Genomic DNA, 22,220 nt, shown 5'->3' with positions numbered 1-22,220 from the left:
ACCGAGGTATTTGAAAACAGCCACCAAATGTTTTTTCAACATCATCAAAACTATTTTTTCCCCCCCAAGTTTTTCCAATACATTTGAATATTGGTTGCAAATGTTTTAGCTATTACCTGCAGTCAACTCGTGTAATACCTTAGCAGATTGTGTTTATAATTTCACCTCATTTACGCCAGTCACATGTTTGTTCGTAAATAGCACAACCGGAGCTGGTGAGTCCATAGCGTTCTATACAGTGGGGCAAAAAAGTATTTAGTCAGCCACCAATTGTGCAAGTTATCCCACTTAAAAAGATGAGAGAGGCCTGTAATTTTCATCATAGGTACACTTCAACTATGACAGACAAAATGAGAAAAAAAATCCAGAAAATCACATTGTAGGATTTTTTATGAATTTATTTGCAAATTATGGTGGAAAATAAGTATTTGGTCAATAACAAAAGTTTATCTCAGATACTTTGTTAATACCCTTTGTTGGCAATGACAGAGGTCAAACGTTTTCTGTAAGTCTTCACAAGGTTTTCACACACTGTTGCTGGTATTTTGGCCCATTCCTCCATGCAGATCTCCTCTAGAGCAGTGATGTTTTGGGGCTGTTGCTGGGCAACACGGACTTCAACTCCCTCCAAAGATTTTCTATGGGGTTGAGATCTGGAGACTGGCTAGCCACTCAGACCTTGAAATGCTTCTTACGAAGCCACTCCTTCGTTGCCCGGGCAGTGTGTTTGGGATCATTGTCATGCTGAAAGACCCAGCCACGTTTCATCTTCAATGCCCTTGTTGATGGAAGGAGGGTTTCACTCAAAATCTCACGATACATGGCCCCATTCATTCTTTCCTTTACACGGATCAGTCGTCCTGGTCCTTTGCAGAAAAACAGCCCCAAAGCATGATGTTTCCACCCCCATGCTTCACAGTAGGTATGGTGTTCTTTGGATGCAACTCAGCATTCTTTGTCCTCCAAACACGACGAGTTGAGTTTTTACCAAAAAGTTATTTTTGCTTTCATCTGACCAATGACATTCTCCCAATCTTCTTCTGGATCATCCAAATGCTCTCTAGCAAACTTCAGACGGGCCTGGACATGTACTGGCTTAAGCAGGGGGACACGTCTGGCACTGCAGGATTTGAGTCCCTGGCGGCGTAGTGTGTTACTGATGGTAGGCTTTGTTACTTTGGTCCCAGCTCTCTGCAGGTCATTCACTAGGTCCCCCGTGTGGTTCTGGGATTTTTGCTCACCGTTCTTGTGATCATTTTGACCCCACGGAGTGAGATCTTGCGTGGAGCCCCAGATCGAGGGAGATTATCAGTGGTCTTGTATGTCTTCCATTTCCTAATAATTGCTCCCACAGGATTTCCTCAAACCAAGCTGCTTACCATTGCAGGTTCAGTCTTCCCAGCCTGGTGCAGGTCTACAATTTTGTTTCTGGTGTCCTTTGACAGCTCTTTGGTCTTGGCCATAGTGGAGTTTGGAGTGTGACTGTTTGAGGTTGTGGACAGGTGTCTTTTATACTGATAACAAGTTCAAACAGGTGCCATTAATACAGGTAACGAGTGGAGGACAGAGGAGCCTTCTAAAGAAGAAGTTACAGGTCTGTGAGAGCCAGAAATCTTGCTTGTTTGTAGGTGACCCAAATACTTATTTTCCACCATAATTTGCAAATAAATTCATAAAAAATCCTACAATGTGATTTTCTGGATTTTTCTTTCTCATTTTGTCTGTCATAGTTGAAATGTACCTATGATGAAAATCACAGGCCTCTCTCATCTTTTTAAGTGGGAGAACTTGCACAATTGGTGGCTGACTAAATACTTTTTTGCCCCACTGTATCTATCGGTGACTCTCTGTTGTGTGGCGAACATGAGGTGATGAAGTTACACTTATATACAATTCACTACTAAATGTTTGCAATCAGATATCTTATAATGGCTTTCTGCCAGAAGTCAAAGAGCTCTGGATGAGTTATCTGTTTAGCTGCCATTTTCCCCCTGCGCTTTCTACTAACGTTTCTTTTGTCTGTTCGTTTCCCATGTACACATGCTGCTCTTCCTTTAGAAAAGCATGCATGACAACTTTGTTCATTTGCACAATGTCTCTCGTTCACTTTCGCTTATAAATATCCACACTCACAGAAAATGATATTCGGTAGCTACTAGCTATGCTTCTAAAACTTTATGAGCTGGATTTGCAATTAATTTATGTTAATTTTCGCTCATTAGCGTTTAGCTAACAGCGTCTATGTGATTCACTATTAGTTTGTGCAAATTCTATAATGTCGGTAAAACTGTAAATCCAATATGAAAATCTGGATACCGCCCAAGCCTAATACCCATAACATGATGCAGCCACCACTATGCTTGAAAATATGGAGAGTGGTACTCAGTAATATGTTGTATTGGATTTGCCTCAAACATAACACTTTGTATTCAGGACATCAAGTTAATTGCTTTGACACAGTTTTTGCAATATTACTTTAATGCCTTTTTGCAAACAGGTTGCATGTTTTGGAATATTTATATTCTGTACAGGCTTACTTCTTTTCACTCTGTCAATTAAGTTAGTATTGGGGAGTAACTACAATGTTGTTGATCCATCCTCAGTTTTCTCCTATCACAGCCATTAAACTCTGTTTTAAAGTCACCATTGGCCGTCATGGTGAAATCCCTGAGCTGTTTCCTTCCTCTCGGCAACTGAGTTAGGAAGGACGCCTGTATCTTTGTTGTGACTGGGTGTATTTATACACCCAAGGCTTAATTAATAACTTTACCATGCTCAAAGGGGTATTCAATGTCTGCTTTTTTTTATCCATCTACCATTATGTTCTCTTCTTTGCGAGGCATTGGAAAACATCCCTGGTCTTTGTGGTTGAATCTGTGTTTGAAATTCACTGCTTGACTAAGGGACCTTACAAATAATTGTGTGGGGTACAGAGATGAGGTAGTTATTCAAAAATCATGTTAAACACTATAATTGCACATTACTTATGTGACTTGTTAAGCACATTTTTACTCCTGAACTTATTAGGCTTGCCATAACAAAGGGATTAAATACTTATTGACCCAAGACTTTTCAGCTTTTAACAATTTGCAAAAAAATGTAAAAACATATTTCCACTTTGACATTATGGGGTATTGTGTATAGGCCAGTGATACAACAAATCTCAACTTAATCAATTTTAAATTCAGGCTGTAACATACCAAAATGTGACTCGTTTCAGGACTAGGCGTATGTTGCACGTAACTACTTCACAGGAGAGGCATTTGAACGTAAACAAAAATGCCTTCTGGAACATGTGAACTTTCATGTACCTTAATGACACACTTGTATGCCATCTGTAAATATGACCAAAAAAAAGAAATTATTTGGTTTAGCCATGGAAAAAGACAGGGACCTTCCCACTAGCTGTGATTGGCTGAGATAATGGCTGGGCTGGACATGCCGAAAGATGAGTTCGGATTGGTCTGCCATGCGGTATGTTTCTGTATATAACATGAGCTGCTCAGTATATGTAGGTAATACTTTCTACCGCATCTTTTTTGAAAGATATCATGAAGAACTCCAAAAGTGTTGCTAATGCTCTCCACTTTCTGGAGGACGATCGTGCCATGCTGACTCTCTCCAACTCTCCAAAATGAATCAGACAATGAGGAAATTCCTGATATAGGTCAAAACATGTTCATTGAACCAGACATTGTAGTCTTAAGAAATAGCGTTCAACAGTGTTGTTGTCACGGAAGAATGTCAGATATTTCAGATATTAAACATTTTGAATTCTGTCAGAATGTTGTTTTCATTGTAAGTTAAAGCGTACGTTAGCTGGCTGGCTCGCTAGTTAACTTTATGTGTATGATCTGTGTAGTAATATTATTTGTATCTCAGAAATCATTGCTAGTTATTGCCTAATGTTAGCTAGCTAACATTGAACCTAGTTGGTTAGCTTTAGCTACCTACAGATTCATGCATGATGGCCAGCTATGACAGTCAGTTTGTATTGCTAGTAGTATGGGTTGGGATTATTGCCACATTCAAAACAACTGGGAACTGGGAACTGACTTCCAAGTTCAGTGCTTTTAAGACAACTGGAAACTCGAGAAAAAAAACTAGCTCCAACTGAAAAATCGTTTTGAACGGTCAAACAACTCGGGATTCCTATTTGGGAGCCCCAACTTTCCGACCCGAAGACCACTGACTTCATGTTTTGACCTTGTATTTTTCCAAGTTCCCAGTAGTCTTGAAAGCACCATTAGGTTCATTGTTTAGCTAGCTAGCTACAGGTCTAAACAAAGACTATTCGACAGATGATTACATAACCCACCAAGTTAGCCAGGTGTGTCTGGGGGTGATTACGGTCATCTATTGTATTTCATGAACATGTGTACATGGTGACCCAACCACAATAATGACCCATCCACTTAGCTAGATGTGGCTGGGAGGTGGTTATAGCATTTCTTTCACATGACCCATCAATTTAGACAACTAATATTTATAAAATATTTATACAATATTTATCTGGACACTTTCTATTTGTGATATTGCTACTATGCAAGTAACCATTTCACTGTACTATTTACATCTTCTGTATCCTGCATCTGACAAATAAACTTTGATTTTATTTCATGTAGTGCGTGTTTACCAGAGACGGTAGTGTGAAGAACAACATGACCTGCACCAAAGTCAGATTAGGATACAGGCCAAGGACTAGATAACGTGTATTTTTGCTTCTACTTTCACCACTTTTAGTCTTGAAATCTTTGGTTGTTTACTACACTACCTTACTCCGTTTAGCGCATGGCCTCACATGTGAATCGTTAAAAAGATGGTTGGGGCTTAAGAGGGTGTGAACGATGCTGAATGGGTGTAGAAGAAGAGCTCTCCAGTAGGTGTACCAAAACATTCAAGGGCCATTTTCTCAAAAGTGGGGTTACAAGTTTAGCAACTTTCAAAGCAGAATTACTTTCCCGTTGTTCCTCAACTGCAGTGTATGATATACCATTTTCTAGCTCTGAGGCTCTACTTTTATCCAATGTCAAAAACACCATTGAAAATGTTGCTACATAGGACCGAATCGAGATGGTCGTGTCCACATCCACAGATGTGGAAAAAGAGGTGTGAATACTTTCTGAAGGCACTGTAGTTAGATTGCTAAAAGCAAAGTCAAATTGATTGCGTGATTGTATAATTGATTCATTAATGCATACATGGCTGTCTCTGAAAAATGGACATCAAACATTTCAAATGTCATGATATTGAACTCAAAAGATCCGTCTGGGTCAAGTGCCATTTTGAAGTGATAACGTTTTGATATCGGGTACCGTGATGGTAGCGAGTATCGTGATACTAAACCTTGTTACCAGTAAATATTCTGGTACCGTGACAACACTAATTCTAAGTGGTACGCTAGTATGGACATTGGAACGTAATTATACCCTCTCTTTCTTCATACAAAGGTTGTTTATTCATAGTCATACACAAATTACTTTATATGTATGTTGAGAAGATGAGGTGTAACATAATCACTACAAGAAGATCATGTGAATAACATTAATTCAGTATGTAGCCTAGAAGACAACAGGCAAGATCAGGTCCTTACCGTCCCGGTGACCCTGACGTCATGGAGACGCCCCCACTCGTCCTCGTGGCTGTCAACCATCATTAGTCCGTCCTCCTCCATCCCCCACTCAGCCTGCAGATCCAGCTGCACCTCCTCCCCCAAGGAGTGCATCCCCACGGCCGGGTAGAGTGCCTCTGGAGACCCTGGGACCACGACCGTGCCCACCTGGACGCAAAAACAATGTTACTATGTCCGATGGGTGACAGATAGATGGAGTCTGGACCAGTCCAGGACCATTGAGTACTAGACCCAGTCTAAGACCAAAGCCTTGATCCTGACTGCACACATGGTCTCACGAGTAAGACTACAAAATTAAGACTCAATCTCTGTGGCCCAATCTGCATTCATGGCATATGGAGGCGTTACATATCATAGAAAATATAAATACCAGACGAAGGTAGGGTAATCTTTCTCCAATTACAGCAAGATGTTGATTGTATGTTGTAGGCCTACAGGTGTGTGGAAGAGAATAAGACTAGGAGCTTAGCTTACTTCTTTTCCGTTCTTGGTGAAGAGGACTGTTGTTCGTCCATCCTCCAACGACTCTAGGTAGATCCCACAGCCGATACGATCGCCACGGTTACATTTGGGCCCAAATTGCTGTCCAACAGTGTTCCCATTGTACAGCCTGTTGAATGGCAGAGAGGTGAGATGTGAGCATGCTGGCTGAGCAACAGCTGGCAGACTACTAAAGGAAACACCAACATAAAGTGTCTAGGGGGTTGGCCCACCACGAGCCGCCAGAACAGCTTCAATGTGCCTTGGCATGAATTCTACAAGTATCTGATGTTCTACTAGAGGGACTTGACACCATTCTTCCACAAGAAATCCCATAATTTTGTGTTTTGTTGATGGCAGTGGAAAATGCTGTCTCAGGCCCCATTCCAGAATCTCCCATAAGTGCTCAATTGGGTTGAGATCTAGTGACTGAGACAGAAACACACACACACACACTTTAAACCTCCTATGCTCCTTTGAACCCATCTTTCAATGTCACTGAAATCTCTTCTTCTAGCCATGGTAGCCAAAATAATTGGCAACTGGCATTTTATACATGACCCTAAGCATGGTGGGATGTTTTATTGCTTAATTAACTCAGGAACCATACCTGTGTGGATGCACCTGCTTTCAATATACTTTGTATCCATGATTTGTTTCCTTCCTTTATTTTGGCAACCTTCACCACAGTAGACAAAGTAGTAGAACTGAGACGATAAACCAAAAATTATCGACACCGACCACACCAATCACCTATCGCTGATATTGTCATCACCATAAGTAGCCTATACTAGAGAAATGTGAAGTTTGAAATGAAATAAGTTAGCTAAATGTGTGATTGTTAATGAGACAATTGATAGTTATAACCATAACTAATATTATTAGTAGTTTAAAGGATTTTTTAAAAGTGGTGCACATTAATGTTATAAACGCATCAATTCAAGCAATTTATCGCGATGTGGATTTTTGTCTATATTGCCGCCCAGCTCTACCAAGCAGTGTTTCTCAACATAGGTTGAATATTCGTAAAGTGGTGCTGTGGATCGTTCAAAATAAATCTGATGAGGAATATTAGGCCTATTTCTCTATTCCCTTCTAGAACATACCATTGAAATTATCTCTATGCATTCTAAAGCAAACTGATGCTAGAATGTTAAGGTAGGCCTTCATTCAAAACTTTAAAAATAGGAGATTTTAGAGTATGTACGGGATACACATGGTATACGCCGTCCAACGAATTCCTTACTTGCAGGTTCCTTCTCGACAATGCAATAACAATAAGAAACAAGGCAACAGTAAACATTTTGTCCCCCATTAGTTATGCAGAACCCCCACTTGGGCCAATTGAGATATCGCGTGTAACTAACACATTTCAGTTAATTACTATAGCTCCCGGCTTGGACCAATCAGTAAAGATTTGCAAGACGCATCATTCCCCCAAGGTTTCATCTAACTCAGCCCTTCAAACTCGACCCAGTGCTGTCTGAAATATTGCGTGTGACTAACGGACAAATGAACGGACGGACGAAGACCGATCCACAGTCCCTTCCCCGATTTCATCATGGGGGACAATAATAAAAGATAGGAATACAAACATAAAGTAAATGGCTCAGTAGAATAGAATAAGCATGTTAGTATAATACAGGAAGATACAATTTATAGCCCAATATTTACACGTGTTTTGGGGAAGGGGGTTTGGGGAAAGATGTTCAAATTGTGCAGTATTTACCAATCATAATAAGAGTCTGGTAGCTGCAGTTGTGATGCGTGTGTAGCATGAATGTGTGTGTGTGTGTGTGGGTGTGCGTGCATGTTTGCTAAGGTGCGGAGAAGCAGAGCAGGTGGTCAGTCCAGTTCAAGTGTTCAGCAGTCTGATGGCTTGTAGATAAAAACTGTCTCTGAGCCTGTTGATATCAGACCTCATGCTCTGATACCATCTGCCCAACGGTAAGGGAGAAAACAGCTCGTGGCGGGGGTGTGTGGGGTCCTTGATGATGCTGCGGGCCTTCCTCAAGCACCGTTTCGGGTAGATGTCCTGGATTTTTATTTATTTAACTAGGCAAGGCAGTTAAGAACAAATTCTTATTTACAATAATGACCTACCCAGCCAAACCCGGACGACGCTGGGCCAATTGTGCGCCGCCCTATGGGACTCCCAATCACGGTCGGATTTGATGCAGCCTGGATTCGAACCAGCCTCTTGCACTGAGATGCAGTGTCTTAGACCACTGCGCCACTTGGGAGCCCGGGAGCACGGTGGGTGGGAGCAGTGATGTACTGGGCCGTCTCCACCACCCGGAAGAGGGTCTTGCAGTCGTGGACGATGCAATTCCCATACCAGGCCGTGATGCAACCGGTCAGGACGCTCTCGATGCTGCAGAGTTAGTATTTGGAGAGGACTCAGTGTGACATTCCGAATTTCTTCAGCCGCCGTAGGAAGTAGAGATGCTGTTGCACCCTCTTGACAAGACTGGTGGTGTTGTTGGTCCATGACAAGTCCTCGGTGATGTGGACGCCGAGGAACTTAACTGTTAACTCTCTCTACTCCCTCTTAACTCTCTCTACTGTAGTCCCGTTGATGTGGATTGGAGCATGTTCCCTCCTCTGCTTCCTGAAGTCAACAATCAGCTCCTTTGTTTTACTGCCATTGAGGGAGAGGTTGCTGTCCTGGCACCACAATGCCAGTTCACTTACCTCCTCCCTATAGGCTGACTCGTCATTGTTGGTTATCAGGCCTACAACCGTGGTGTTATCAGCAAACTTGATGATGGAGTTGGTGTCGTGCAAAGCCACGCAGTCGTGGGTGAACAGATATAGCAGAGGCCTGAGGACACACCCCTGGGGGGCCCCTCTGTTAAGAGTCAGTGTGGAGGAGGTGTTGTTGCCAATCCTCACAGCCTTTGGTCTGCCCGTGAGGAAGTCCAGGATCCAGTTGCAGAGGGTGGTGTCCAGCACACACTGAGGATGCGGCCAGGGATGCCATCTGGGTCGGCAGCTTTGTGAGTATTCACTCTTTTGGGAGTTTTCCTCACGTCAGCCTCTGAGAGCAAAAGCACTTGATCATCCGGAGCAGCGAGTCTTCCAAATCGAGGGTAGAATATGTTAAGCTCGTCTGGTAGGGAGGCTTCGATGGGCACCACACAGCTGGATTTGCCTTTGTAGTCTGTGATAGTCTCTTGTTCTTGCCACATGCGTCGCGAATCTGATTTGTCGAACATCAATTAAAGTTAAATTCAATTAACTTACTTGCCATCATCAGCGTGGTAGGCCACTGAGTGCGGGAGCCAGCCAGGCTGATGGTCCAGCTTGTAGTATTGAGGCACCAGGCCAACAGCAATCATCCCCCTCACCCCTGTGTCAACGATGGTCACCTGAAAACATCACAGACCACTTCACTTAAAAACCATAGCATGAGCAAGAGGTCCTAACATGCTCAAAAGTCCTCATTCATATTTCCCTGTGGGGGTGGCAGTCAGACAGCTGTTCACGAGCACCTGCAACTACACACTTTCCTACCGACAGCAATTAATTATGACATCATACCTGAGGGCCGCTTGAGTAGAAGGAGTGCAATCAGAACACTGACAGATCCAGAGCACTGAAAAGGGGAAACCATTAAGTTCTTCCCCATGACCTCACTAGCACGGTCCCTGGAATATGCACCAGTCTGTTTCTCTGTATCACATTCTTAATCCCTTTCAGAGCTCCCTAATCCTCAGTCAGACTGGTGTGGGCTGCGTCACAAATGGCACCTATGGGCCCTAGTCAAAAGGTAGTGCACTCTAAAAGGAATAGGGTGCCATTTGGGACATAAAGACACTTGAACTGAGATGGACACAGGTGTGCTGGTGATAGACTGAGGTTACAACTGACTGATAGGTGGTTGGGAAAGCACCCCTTGCCCACTGCTAAACGGTCTAAGCCTCAAAAACCAAACATTTTCATATAAGAACCATGTAACTTGCAGTTACATGATTGATAAATAAAATCTGTGTTTTGACAATGATCATCCTGAAAACGGGAATATTTCAGTGCATGTGTCAAAGGGTAGGTAAGACAATAATAAAAATAATTTCATGGCTTCAGTCTTCTGTTTCCATAAACAAGGCTGTGTTTAATTCACTCTAAGGTGTGTCCGTTAATGAAAAGCGGGATATGATTTCCCTTCCATTAAAGTTAAAGCAGGCGCGGGCGTTCAGTCAGACACTCATTATGTCTGCCCAGTCAATCCTCCAATGCCATAGTGTGCATCCCAAATGGCACGCTATTCCCCTATATAGTGGACTACTATGGGCACTGGTCAAAAGTAGTGCATTATAAAGGGAATAGGGTGCCATTTGGGACTCACAAATGGACACCAGCAGGACTCCTTCAGGAATCACTCTACTTACCCACTCACTGTCCTGGCATAGCATACAGTAGGCTCAGGAAGCCAACACTAAACACCAGAACCAGACCTCTCCCTATCCCAGAATGTACAGCCAAGTCCTCCTTTCCTGAGCTTTACCAAAACCCAGGATGCTTTTTTACGAGTCTGCTGTCTTTATGATTTAGTCTGGAGGGACTCCTATTAAAAAAGGTACTGGTGAATAACTGGGGAGTTATGTTACACACTGCATACTTTTACACTGGAAAAACGACCATGTTTGATCCATTTGTCAGATCATTTGTTTAAAAAAAAAGAAGGGTCCAAAAATAACAGTTTGGGTTGGTCTGAAAACTATTTTTACTTAAATGTGTCAGCTAAATTTAGCAGCTGTGCAGTTCTCTGAGGGCAGACAGCAGTTAATCTACAGGGTGTGACTGGCGATGGGCTCAGAATTACGATGCTCTTGACTTGAACTGTCAAAAGACTAGCCGATACTACATTAGGCAACAGTGTGGGAACAACAGGGTACAACAGTGTGGGAACACAATAGAGGCAAGAGACATCTTGACTTGACAACTTGTGTAATATGTCTGTCAAATTTGATTAATAGCTTGGTAATGTTAAATAAATGGACCAAAATGAACTACAAGACCACCAATGCCTGAGTCAGGGATACCTAACTAAATCTGTATTAGAGCCTACCTCAAAGTAGCAGTTTCCTTTGGATAACGGCCTTGGAGCCACGTAGCAGCCAACCTCATCCGAGTTCCCTTGGTAACTGTAAAAGAATTTCAGAAATTACTTTATATTAATCGTATCGCAATTTCAAAAGTATTTGAAAGTATGCAACGAACATACAAGCGTATGCTACACAGCATACAGTTGTTCTTTAACTTGTGGATGGTACTGGTCATCCAAGACAGTGAGAGGCTAGGAGGACAGTGTGAAAGAAAGTATGAGTCTAAAAGCAATCAATCTAGGGGCCGTATTCACAAAGCAAGTAGAAAATGAGTCATAAGTGCTGAGAATATACATTTTACTCCTACTCTTATGGGTAAAAATAGAAAACTATGCATGAAGCCTCTTTAGTCCCTCCTAGTCAAAATATATTTAGGAGACCTCATGAGCTGTCCTAACCAGTTAAGAATTACCAGCAGGTGTCTTGATAATAGAAAAATGCAGTGAGTCAGTGGTTCCTGCACCACATGCAATTGCAGTTGTTAAAGTTGCACTATGCAAAAATCGCTCTGCCATTTCCTGGTTGCTAATACTCGAATAGTTCGCCTAATTTCAGTTTATGTCACAAAATAAGCTAGTATACCATTATACCATCTAAACCGCTCTGAAATATATTTTCCATAACCAAAAATATTGTTGTTTCAGCTGTTTGAAGCTGGTGTACAAAACCAAAAGTAAAAGACTCAAAAACAAAACTTAAGAATGGGAAGCATAGAAATAGCTCGCATAGAACAGATCTATTCTGCACGCATATACATTTGACAATTGAACGCATCTAGGGCTTTAGCCAGCTGATCCGACACCTTATGCTTGGCTACAGTTACCTCAAAAAATGTATTAAGAAACTGCGGAGCCGGCGCAAGATATGGCTTGGAAAACGTACCTCAATCCAGGGATGAGAAATGTGTAGGGATGAGAAATGTGTAGCGCAGCTGTAAGCAAGTGTAAGGTGTTGGATCTGCTGGCTACTAGTGCTTATGTTAACTTTGAATGTTTTCAATGGAAATGATAGTCCTTTCAAAAGTATACAATGTTGTATGCAACATTATCGTCAAGTGACTTGATACCTACTTTGCAAAAGCAATTTAGAGATGTTAAACGGGATTGCGAGTGTGTTGATATAAAGATAATATTGTTAAATTCTGCTTTTAACAACCATCAGAATTTGTTAAAATATATATATATATATGCCATATATATTAGGCAATAATTAAGAGTAGGCCTAGGCAAAGTGATCATGTCAGGCGAAAGTGATATCAAACGTTTGACTATTTCAACATTTGATGTACAGTCCCATTCACAGTTGGCGATGCCTCATCGCAAATGGTTATTCCCCATCATTTGCAACAATGTCAATAAGTGTCATCACTATCTTTCCTTTGCGGTACCTCAAACTGCCGTGATTGTGATTACCAGCTGAGATAAACTTTTATGAGTTGATTTTACTCCTGGCTAAGAGTATGTCTGAGCAGTGTCTTAACATCAACCTACTCTGAGCTGGGAGTTTTTAAAGTCTTAAAATAGGTTTTAACAGCATTCCTAGGACGTTTTATGAGATGCTTTGTGGATACGGGCCTAGGACCCAGTACAAACTAACACACCTGAGTCAGCTCATCAAGGACCTGAATCCGGTGTTACTACTTGGCTGCAACAACAGACTTCACTCACAGTGGGCTTGTTTGGCTTCGACTGCCTTGCAGTCACTGACTGCCTGATCTACAATTCACCTTGAATAATAACTACCTATTATTATTTGCAGATCAGACAGCCAATCACAATTTACCCACATTGCACCACAGATGTGATGTTCTCGAACAAGACCACCATGCCTGTGGGTTCCCAGAACCAAGGATAGAGATATTATGATGCATCTGTTCTTTCTCTTTACATTCCTTGGTTCTGTGGACAGGGCCACAGGGTGGCTGTGTTTGAGAATATTAGGGTCGTGATTCATTGTGGGTAAATTGTGTCTGACTGACTGATCTGGGCCCGGTTTCCAAAAAGCATCTTCAGGATAGGTTCATCGTTAGAACCTTCGTAGGAGCATTGTTAAAACTCTGAGCTTATTCCCAAAACCATCGTTATTAACGTTGCACTTGAAATCACTCTTAAAACGCCTGCCTCAGACCACTCGTAGAACAGGTAAGTGCGTCGTTAAATGCTTTTTTGCCTACCCGCGGGACTTTATACACAGAAGATCTCCGCTAAACATAGAATCACATGGTGTATCAATCTCTCTTTGACCGCTGACAACTTCAGAACAAAGTTGACAATAAATAAAAAGCTGCCAATGTCTTTGCAGTCCTAGTACCTCTGGTTGGGAATCACTGGCCTAACATGTGTGCAATGATGTGCCAAATCGGCGATTTAGAGAATTTTTATTGGTTAAGCATTAGAATAAGCCACCTCAATATTTGCAGCTGTAAGTTGAAATAGGAGCTGATCCGTTTTCAGTATTGTGAATGTTAAGGTAAGATTTGAATGGATAAAGCTGATCCGAGAGCAGCGCTCCCTTCCTTTCGATACTATCAGTATCAACACATACTCCAACAATGCACTTAGCGACCGTTTCTCTGCGTGGTGTTTTTGGAAACGCATTTTACATCTTCTGCCATTGTTGGGAAACCAGGCTCTGACTGTTCCTTCTCTTTACATTCCCTGCCCAGAACCAGGATAGAGGAACAATGTTTTGGCTAGTGTCATTATATATTATTATGTATGAATGTTGCTGTTTATATACTATGTATCTTGATCTTATCTGACTTACCACAACTGATATTCCTTCTGGAAAATAAATGAATTAAATTCAATCCCTCATTCATCATCCTACACTTGACAGTTTTCATCCCCACCTTAGCACGTCTCCGTCTCTCAGCATCCTCTTGAACCGCTCACGGTACCGCACAGCCCCCACCTCGCGAATCTCCCGGATCCTCCGTCTCCAGTTCAGAAAACGGTAATGGAGGTTGATGTCGTCCATCGCTTACCTGATGACAGAAACAGGAACCTTGAGGTGTTGATCCTCTACCCTACTCTCATATACGTTTTTGAAGTGGCAGCTGCATATGAATAGCAGGCTGAATAGTTATGGACTAGGATGTCGGTTTTGCATTTGTTTGGTTCAGTTGGATCGAAATCAAACTAAAAAAATATAAAATGCCCAAAGTAGCTTGTACGAGGATGTCTAATAATAACACATGTAATGTACGGCGTATTACCTAGTTAATACACAATATACCTAGTTAGCTAGCAATTTAAGACACATATCAAATGTTACTAGTCTAGAGCGAACTAGCCAGCTATCTAGCTCCATCTGCCAACACCTACAGGGAAATAAATACTGTTAGCTACTGTAGCCGTAGGTTAACGTTAGCTAGCTATCCACATCAAGCACTTCTCAACCACACACACAGCGAGGAAGAGTTCTGTCCGTACGCAGCACATCCTCTCACACGTCCGGTAACTTTTTGTTTATTTATAAAATACACACTGACTAAAAGTTGCACACCTTATCGTTAAGCTACTGTCTTTCATCTGTGGCCAAATTCCTTGTTGTTTACAAATTTCCCGTACGTGCTCTCCAGCTCCATCAAAACAAATTCTGCTGAGTGCAAATGGCGCGTTCTAATGACATCATGATACCAATAACATTTGTTTCCGGCAATCTATAAAGTACTCTACTGTAGCTGTTTATTTTAGGCTATAGGCTATTTTTCAAATAGCATTATTTTCTAAATTGAGTTGGCTACACTTGACAGTGAACATTTGTCTTATATATATATAAATGAAACTTGTGTGTAAGTGAGCAAGACAGAATTTGAGATGACAGTAAAATAATAAAGGAGCCTAATTATGGGGCGGAGCCGTATCTTTTTTTAGAAGGATGAATCCTGAGTTTTGGGGTGGCTTACGTAATTGTTAGGTGTGGAAAGGGAGGGCTTCCATAGCTATCTTTTTTTTWAAATAAGTCTTGATTGTGAAACATTTGAACCGAACAACGTTCGGATCGTGAACTGGGAATACAGAACTGACAGCACATGTTTCTTGCTTTTACATATTCGTTGCCAGATTGGCTTCAGCATTAAACAGCAGTGTTTTCCCCCTTCATTTTTCTAAAATAAGTCATTTTTAAAGAGGTGGTCCTCCTACAAAATTCTTCACTAGTCCATTATCATGACACACACACACACACAGAGAGAGAGAGGAATGCATTTCCTGTCATGGAAGAATTAATCATGTTTGGCTTAGTCAGCCAAAGTCCCCTATGTTAAGTGGCACTCTGGCACCCTCTCCGTCAATGTCTCTCTGATCAAAGTCTGAACGTGCACTTTTACGTCATCAAGCTACTCTTTTGTGTTCATTATTTGTTATTTTAAGCTAAGCCATGGCAACTGCAAATGCAAACATTTCATTTAATGGGGTCATTAAACTTTGGATGTGAGTGACTAATGCCTTGATTAGAATTCCTTTGGTGTTTGACTGTACATTCCAAAGTTCCAAAGACGGTAGCCCACATTTTAAACAGCTCAGGTGTTCAGTCGTAAAGTACAGTAAAGGAATAGGATTTAGACCAGTGCCTGATGCAACGGTTTAACAAGATTGCTGTTGGAACCTGTCCAAATTCATTATCAGGCTTCTTCATCAATAACCATCAAAGCACAGGTGAAGTATGTACAAGGGTTATTCTCCGTTTGTATACACAGAAGAGAACACTTAATCAAACATATATGTTTTCTATAAACAAATGTTCTCATCACCAGCCTGTCATTTTACATGTGTCAGTAATGCTTACTTGTAAAACACAGAAATCAAATGTATTCCCGGTGGAAAAACAATAATGCTGAATATGAAACAGCAATAATGACACATTCATGATGGGGTTACGGCTAACCCTATTTCACCAACAGGCACTGGTAAAGGAAAGGTGTGTGTGTCAGAGACAAGGGGAAGTGGGGGTGTGCTCAGCAATCTGGAAATGAGAAAGGAGACTAATATTCCTCTCTCCCTCTTTCCTTCCCCCTCCCTCTCCCTCCACCTTTTGGCTCTTTAAAAGCCGCTGTCCGTGGTGTCTGTCTGCTTCATTATCGCTCTGTTGTAGCTGGAGGGGATTCCTATCCACTCTGCCTCGCGTCTCCCAGCCAACAACTGGAACTGAGCTGAATAAGAACAAATCTCAGACAACAGCCTACCTGACATTGAAACAAATAGGAACCTCCTGGACTATTACTTAACTTTTGTTGGTGGACCACGTGTATTTTGAGGGAAACATGCTTCTGTACCCTGACCTTCTGGCCCTGCTCTTCCTCCAGCTTGCCCTCTCCAGCCCATGGACACTAGCCTCCCGGCTGCCTCCTCTCAGAGGAAGGAGTCCCTCCAGTAAGGGCTTACAGGGGGCTAGGGCCCCCAACCAGAGGCAACAGTCTGGGGAGCTCAGCACCACCGTCCTGTTCCTGGGGGAGCCCTGTGGGGTCTACACCCTGAGCTGTGCCCGAGGACTCCGCTGCGCCCCACCACTGGGAGACCCCAGCCCCCTCCAGGCCCTTCTGCAGGGCAGGGGAGTCTGCGGCAACGCCAGTGAACCCAGCCCTTCTGAGAGTCCCCAGCCCAAAGGTAAGACACCTACTACAGCACAGAGGGAGACGCCACTCAGTTACATCTGGTGGGGTGGGGGAGGGGGTACTGTAAACTATAACTAAAATCAATGCTAAATTGAACTTTTGTAGATAGTTCACTTGACCTAGTTATGGGCTGTATAACAAGGGCCCAGAGTTTATCCTTGTCAGGATATGGACATGACGCCAGCGCTGTATATCATAGATAAATAAATAAATGTTGTTCTGATGACTTTGTTGTGATAAGAAAGGTCCCAATTGTGAGATTGTATTGGCCTGTGGAAGTGGAAAATGTGTAGCTTCATCAGAAGTAAGAAATACAGCTAGGACGTAATGGAGCACACAATTGGCACTGACAGTAGTTTACATTGGTGACAGAGCCAAGATCAGTATGCAGTGCTCCAAACTAAGCCACAAGACTTAGGATTTCTTTCAAATAAATCTATGCTCAGACTCCACCAGGAATTAATTTGTTTTGTGTATGGGAAATGTTCTTCTCTTAAATAATCCCAATTATGTCATGTTAACCTCAAATCACCAGCAGCTGGTAATTTTACTCTACAACCTGTTAATGCCAATCTGTGAACATGATATGTGACTCTACCTACTGGTTTGTCTCTGCCACTGCATTCATCAGATATTTCAGTAATCAGTTACTGTGGTAATGTAATCCATTACTATGCTAAAGCTGTTGTCATGTATTTTTTTCCAGCAACACACCCGACACTGACTGAAAACCTGGAGAAGGTAAAATCCTTTACTTAAGACATTTCATAATTCATGTTGTACTTCTAAATGTGTGGAGAATTGTGTTGAGCGATATAATTGAAAGATAATAAAACATGCACCTGAAATAGTGGCGGGGGTTTTAATAATGAAAACCTGCTCTCTCTCCGTCTCTCTCTCCTCTCTCCAGGCTCCGTGTCGTAGGCTGCTGAACACTGTACTTAAAGGTCTTGAGCCCATGGTCTTCCAGTCAGACCGTGGCGATATCTATATGCCCAACTGTGACAAGCGTGGTTTCTTCAGAAAGAAACAGGTAGGTTTAGAAGCAGACTGGTTTATGCATGTATAGCAGAGGTGGTTCGCCAAACTATGCTTGCATGATGAGTAACCTTGCCTAAGTAGGAGTTCAGTGGACCAACTCAATCTTGAGTTGCAGGCTGGACTCGATAGTCAATGCCTGGTCAGAAATGTTTGTGTGTATGTGTTTGAGTGTCGTTGTTGTGTCCTATACAAAACTGCACATCTCTAATAGGCTTTATCTCTGTGTGGCAGTGTCGGTCGTCTCGGGGCATGCACCGCGGTCACTGCTGGTGTGTGAATGAGAGTGGCATGCCAACATCATCACACACAAGTCCAGAGGGCACCCTGATCTGTGACAATGTATGAGAGGGCACTGCCCAGTCCAACACACCCTGAAGTCTGGAATATTGACCAATGGGTGAGGATCAAGAGGAAAAGCAAGATGAGGAGAAAAGAGAGGGATAGAAGAACAGAAGAGCTGCCCAAAGTGCTGGACACTAAATGGCCAATACATGCACAATTCACCCATCTATATCCCAAATGGCACCCTTTGTAGGGAATAGGGTGCCATTTCAGATGCATTCCATACTACACTACTACCTACAAGCACATTTTTCCAATTGCATTTCTCCGGCAGGTCATTCGCTTTATTTATCCCTGTATGTTTGGTCTCACAGCGCTCTCTAGTGATGAGTTGTGATACAGTTCAAACCAGAGATTATTTACTAAATAGGCTTCACCTGAGTTTAGACTGGATAGGTATGGAATTATTGCACTTTTTAGTTTCAACATCTGTACTCTGTGTTATAAATATGCAGAGTTGTGAGTTAATTTTATAACCTAACTCAAAGTGGGTAGACCTGTAGTAGACTACATCCCCAATCCCATTCACCCGCTGCGTCCCATGACAGTCTAGGCCAAGGTACTCAACTCTTACGCCACGAGGTCGACAGCCTGCTGGTTTTCTGTTCTACCTGATAATGAATTGCACACACCTGGTGTCCCAGGTCTAAATCAATCCTTGATTATAGGGGGACAATTAAAAAATGCAGTGGAACTTGCTTCGAAGTCCAGAGTTGAGTTTGAGGGGTCTAGAGCTAGTGATGAGGATTGTCTCTGATGATGTTACCACTGTCGCTCTTATAGTTCTGAAACTATGCACTTAAATCTGACATTCTGATGTTCAAACTCCAGGACCAAGAACAACTGGAGCACCTCCAACCTTTTTACTGACATTATAGCTGAGCAGACATGTTTTTAGAGTATAAGATATAGTCTTTTTATATACATATATAAATTAAAACCTGATGTATTATTTAATTATCAGTATGTATTTTTTATAACAAATTGTACATTTTATTTAAGTGTTTTTTTGTCTTCTATTGGGCATGACAAAACATTGTATTTTGTACTGTACCTGCTGAACATTATATTTTATTGATGTAATTATTTATGTTGACAATCTTTTATACTTAAGTAAATCTGACATTTTATCAATAAAAGCCTGTGAGTGGAAACACACTGGAAGCAAATTTATGTTGATGGGTATCTTTCCCAGATGTCTGGTGAAGATACTTACCTGCTGTAAAATATACGTTTTAGAGGTTTAACATGTGAGCCTCATAACAGCCTCTAATAACAGCATGTGGTCTACAGTTGAACAAAAACCTGTTTGTGATTGAAAATAACCTTGCTATGGCTGTAATGGCTGGCCAGTGTGCCCTTAATCCAGAAATCGTTCTCATATGACCAGGAAGATTTAGAACAGGACTGGCTCTCAGTTACCATGACAATATCTAAAGCCAAAGAGCTTTGGAGTTAGTTTGCTCTTAAAAGTTTAAAGTGTGTGTTTTTTTTATGTTCTTCACCTTCCAAAAGCACAATCTGAGACTTATAAAAAGATACACAATACACATTTTTCAAACAGCATGAGACAGGAATGTTAAGTGAATTAGCTGGCATTTGTGACTTTACATACAGATGGAACACACACACACACACACACACACACACACACACACGCAAACACACACACAAAGACTGCTTTGTTTTAGTCATTTAAATGTTATTAGGAGATTGCAAAAAGGACGACCTGAACTCATGTAACTACTACATTCCGGAATAAAGGGGAAATTAGAATTAAATGTCACAAAACAAATGTTTATATTTTTAGGAATCTATATAAGTCTCATTGGAGTAATTACATTTGAACCATATTCTAGTCTTTTATGATAATCTAAATATAGGTCAACAATATCGAACAATTGTTACGGACTCATTATGTACAAATCTAAGGTAGTTGAATGAGAAGTTGATTGTTTTGACATTCAATGGCGCTGGAGTGTATAGAGGCCGTTTTACGGGATCCTGACCAATTCTGCTGTTTTGTGTGTTTTGTTTGCGCTGATCTTAACACTTCTTGTACATAATGTTTCCGCCCATCGTTTCCTATAACCTTAAAAAGCTTCTGGACATCAGAACAGAGATCACTAACCTCAATTTGTATGAAGATTGATATCTCAACGAGTCGGCGGCACAGGACATACTGCTCACCCCAGACCAGGCCCTAATCCCCGACAGGTGGAAGAGAAAGAGACGGCGATATAGAGGCCAACGTGCGGGTACCCTGATGAAACTACGCAGAGGAGAAAATAAACAGCCACAACCATCTGTTCTATTGGCAAATATACAAATCACTGGAGACCTGAAGATGGGACCTGAAGAACTGTAATATCCTATCCTTCTCGGAAACTTGGCTGAACAAGTAAATTGATCATATTCCAGCTGGTTTTTCTATACATYGGCAGGACAGAATGGCAGCGTCGGGTAAGCTCAAGGGGGGTGATGTGTGTRTCTTTGTTAACAACAGCTGGTTCGCAATCTCTAATATTAAGGAAGTCTCGAGGTTCTGCCCGCCTACGTTAGAATACCTCATGATAATCTGTAGACCATACTATTTATCAAGACAGTTTTCCGCTATAATTTTCTTAGCTGTCTATTTACTGCCACAAACCGATGCTGGCACTAAGTCCACACTCAACGAGCTGTATAGGGCCATAACTAAATAGGAAATAGTTCACCCAGAGGCGGCACTACTGGTGGCCAGGGATTTTAATGCAGGAAAACTAAAATCCGTTTGAACTGATTTCTACCAGCATGTCACCTGTGCAACTAGAGGCGAAAAAACGACATCACCTTTACTCCACACACAGAGTCGCATACAAAGCTCTCCCTCGCCAACTTTTTGGCAAATCTGACCATAACTCTATCCTCCTGATTCCACCTTACAGGCAAAAACTCAAACAGGAAGTACCAGTGGCACGCTCAATACGGAAGTGGTCTGATGAAGCAGATGTTAAGCTGCAGGACTGTTTCGCTAGCACAGACTAATATATTCTGGGACACATCTGAAAGCATTGAGGAATTTACCACATCAGTCACCGGCTTCATTACTAAGTGCATCATCGACGACGTCCCCACAGTGATCGTACGTATATATCCCAACCAGAAGCAATGGATTACAGCCAACATCCACACTGAGCTAAAGGCTAGAGCTGCCGCTTTCAAAGAGTGGGACACCAGTGGAGGCTGCTGAGGGGAGGGCGGCTCATAATAATGGCTGGGATGGAGAGAATTGAATGGCATGTAACACACGTAAACCATGTTATTGCTGTATTTGGTACAATTCCACGTATTACAATTCCACCTATTACACTCCAGCTATTACCACGAACCCATCCTACCCAATTAAGGTGCCACCAACCTCCTGTGCGGGACACCCTCTGCCCTCTGATGAACATTCAAACAGGAAAAGCTTCAATTGAGGACTGAGATCAAATCCTACTACACTGGCTCACTCACAAAGCCGCAGGGCCAGACGGATTACCAGGACGCGCTGACCAGATGGCAAGTGTCTTTACTGACATTTTCCTCCTCTCCCTTACCCAGTCTGTTTCAAGCAGACCACCAGTCGCTGTGCCCAAGAACGCAAAGGTAACCTGTCTGAATGACTATCGCCCTGTAGCACTCACATCTGTAGCCATGAAATGCTTTCAAAGTCTGGTCATGGCTCACATCAACACCATCATCCCAGACACGCTGGAGCCACTCCAATTTGCAAAGAGCCCCAACAGATCCACAGATGTCGCAATCTTTATTGCACTCCACACTGCCCTTTCCCACTTGGACAAAAGGAACACCTATGTGAGAATGCTGTTCATTGACTACAGCTCAGCGTTAAACAACAATGGTGCCCTCCAAGCTCATCACTAAGCTAAGGAACTTGGGACTGAACACCTCCCTCTACAACTGGATTCTGGACTCCCTGACAGGAAGCCACCAGGTGGTGAGGGTAGCCAACAAC

General features: G+C 42.2%; 2 protein-coding genes across 2 annotated transcripts in view; one reads left to right on the top strand and one right to left on the bottom strand.

Annotated features, from left to right (window-relative positions):
• LOC111965683 (SPRY domain-containing protein 3) overlaps positions 1-14,854 on the bottom strand; it is a 60,317-nt gene extending 45,463 nt beyond the window's left edge. The window contains exons 1-6 of the mRNA XM_023989901.2: positions 14,728-14,854; positions 14,072-14,206; positions 11,184-11,259; positions 9,359-9,483; positions 6,107-6,242; positions 5,594-5,779 (exon numbers count right to left, since the gene is read on the bottom strand). Coding sequence (XP_023845669.1) covers positions 5,594-5,779; positions 6,107-6,242; positions 9,359-9,483; positions 11,184-11,259; positions 14,072-14,199 — 651 coding nt within the window. The 5' untranslated portion in view covers positions 14,200-14,206; positions 14,728-14,854. The remainder of the gene's footprint in view (positions 1-5,593; positions 5,780-6,106; positions 6,243-9,358; positions 9,484-11,183; positions 11,260-14,071; positions 14,207-14,727) is intronic.
• An 817-nt stretch (positions 14,855-15,671) lies between these two features.
• On the top strand, positions 15,672-19,303 carry LOC111965679 (insulin-like growth factor-binding protein 6). The gene is made up of 4 exons (XM_023989887.2): positions 15,672-16,829; positions 17,544-17,578; positions 17,748-17,870; positions 18,110-19,303. The coding sequence occupies exons 1-4, from the start codon at positions 16,487-16,489 to the stop codon at positions 18,221-18,223; spliced, it is 615 nt and encodes a 204-aa protein (XP_023845655.1). The 5' UTR covers positions 15,672-16,486; the 3' UTR covers positions 18,224-19,303.
• Positions 19,304-22,220: the final 2,917 nt, after the last annotated feature.

Source organism: Salvelinus sp. IW2-2015, linkage group LG1, assembly GCF_002910315.2.
Source record: "Salvelinus sp. IW2-2015 linkage group LG1, ASM291031v2, whole genome shotgun sequence".
NCBI classification, from domain to species: Eukaryota; Metazoa; Chordata; class Actinopteri; order Salmoniformes; family Salmonidae; genus Salvelinus; species Salvelinus sp. IW2-2015.
The sequence above is the reverse complement of the archived record's forward strand: the minus strand, read 5'-3'. Positions and strand labels throughout refer to the sequence as shown.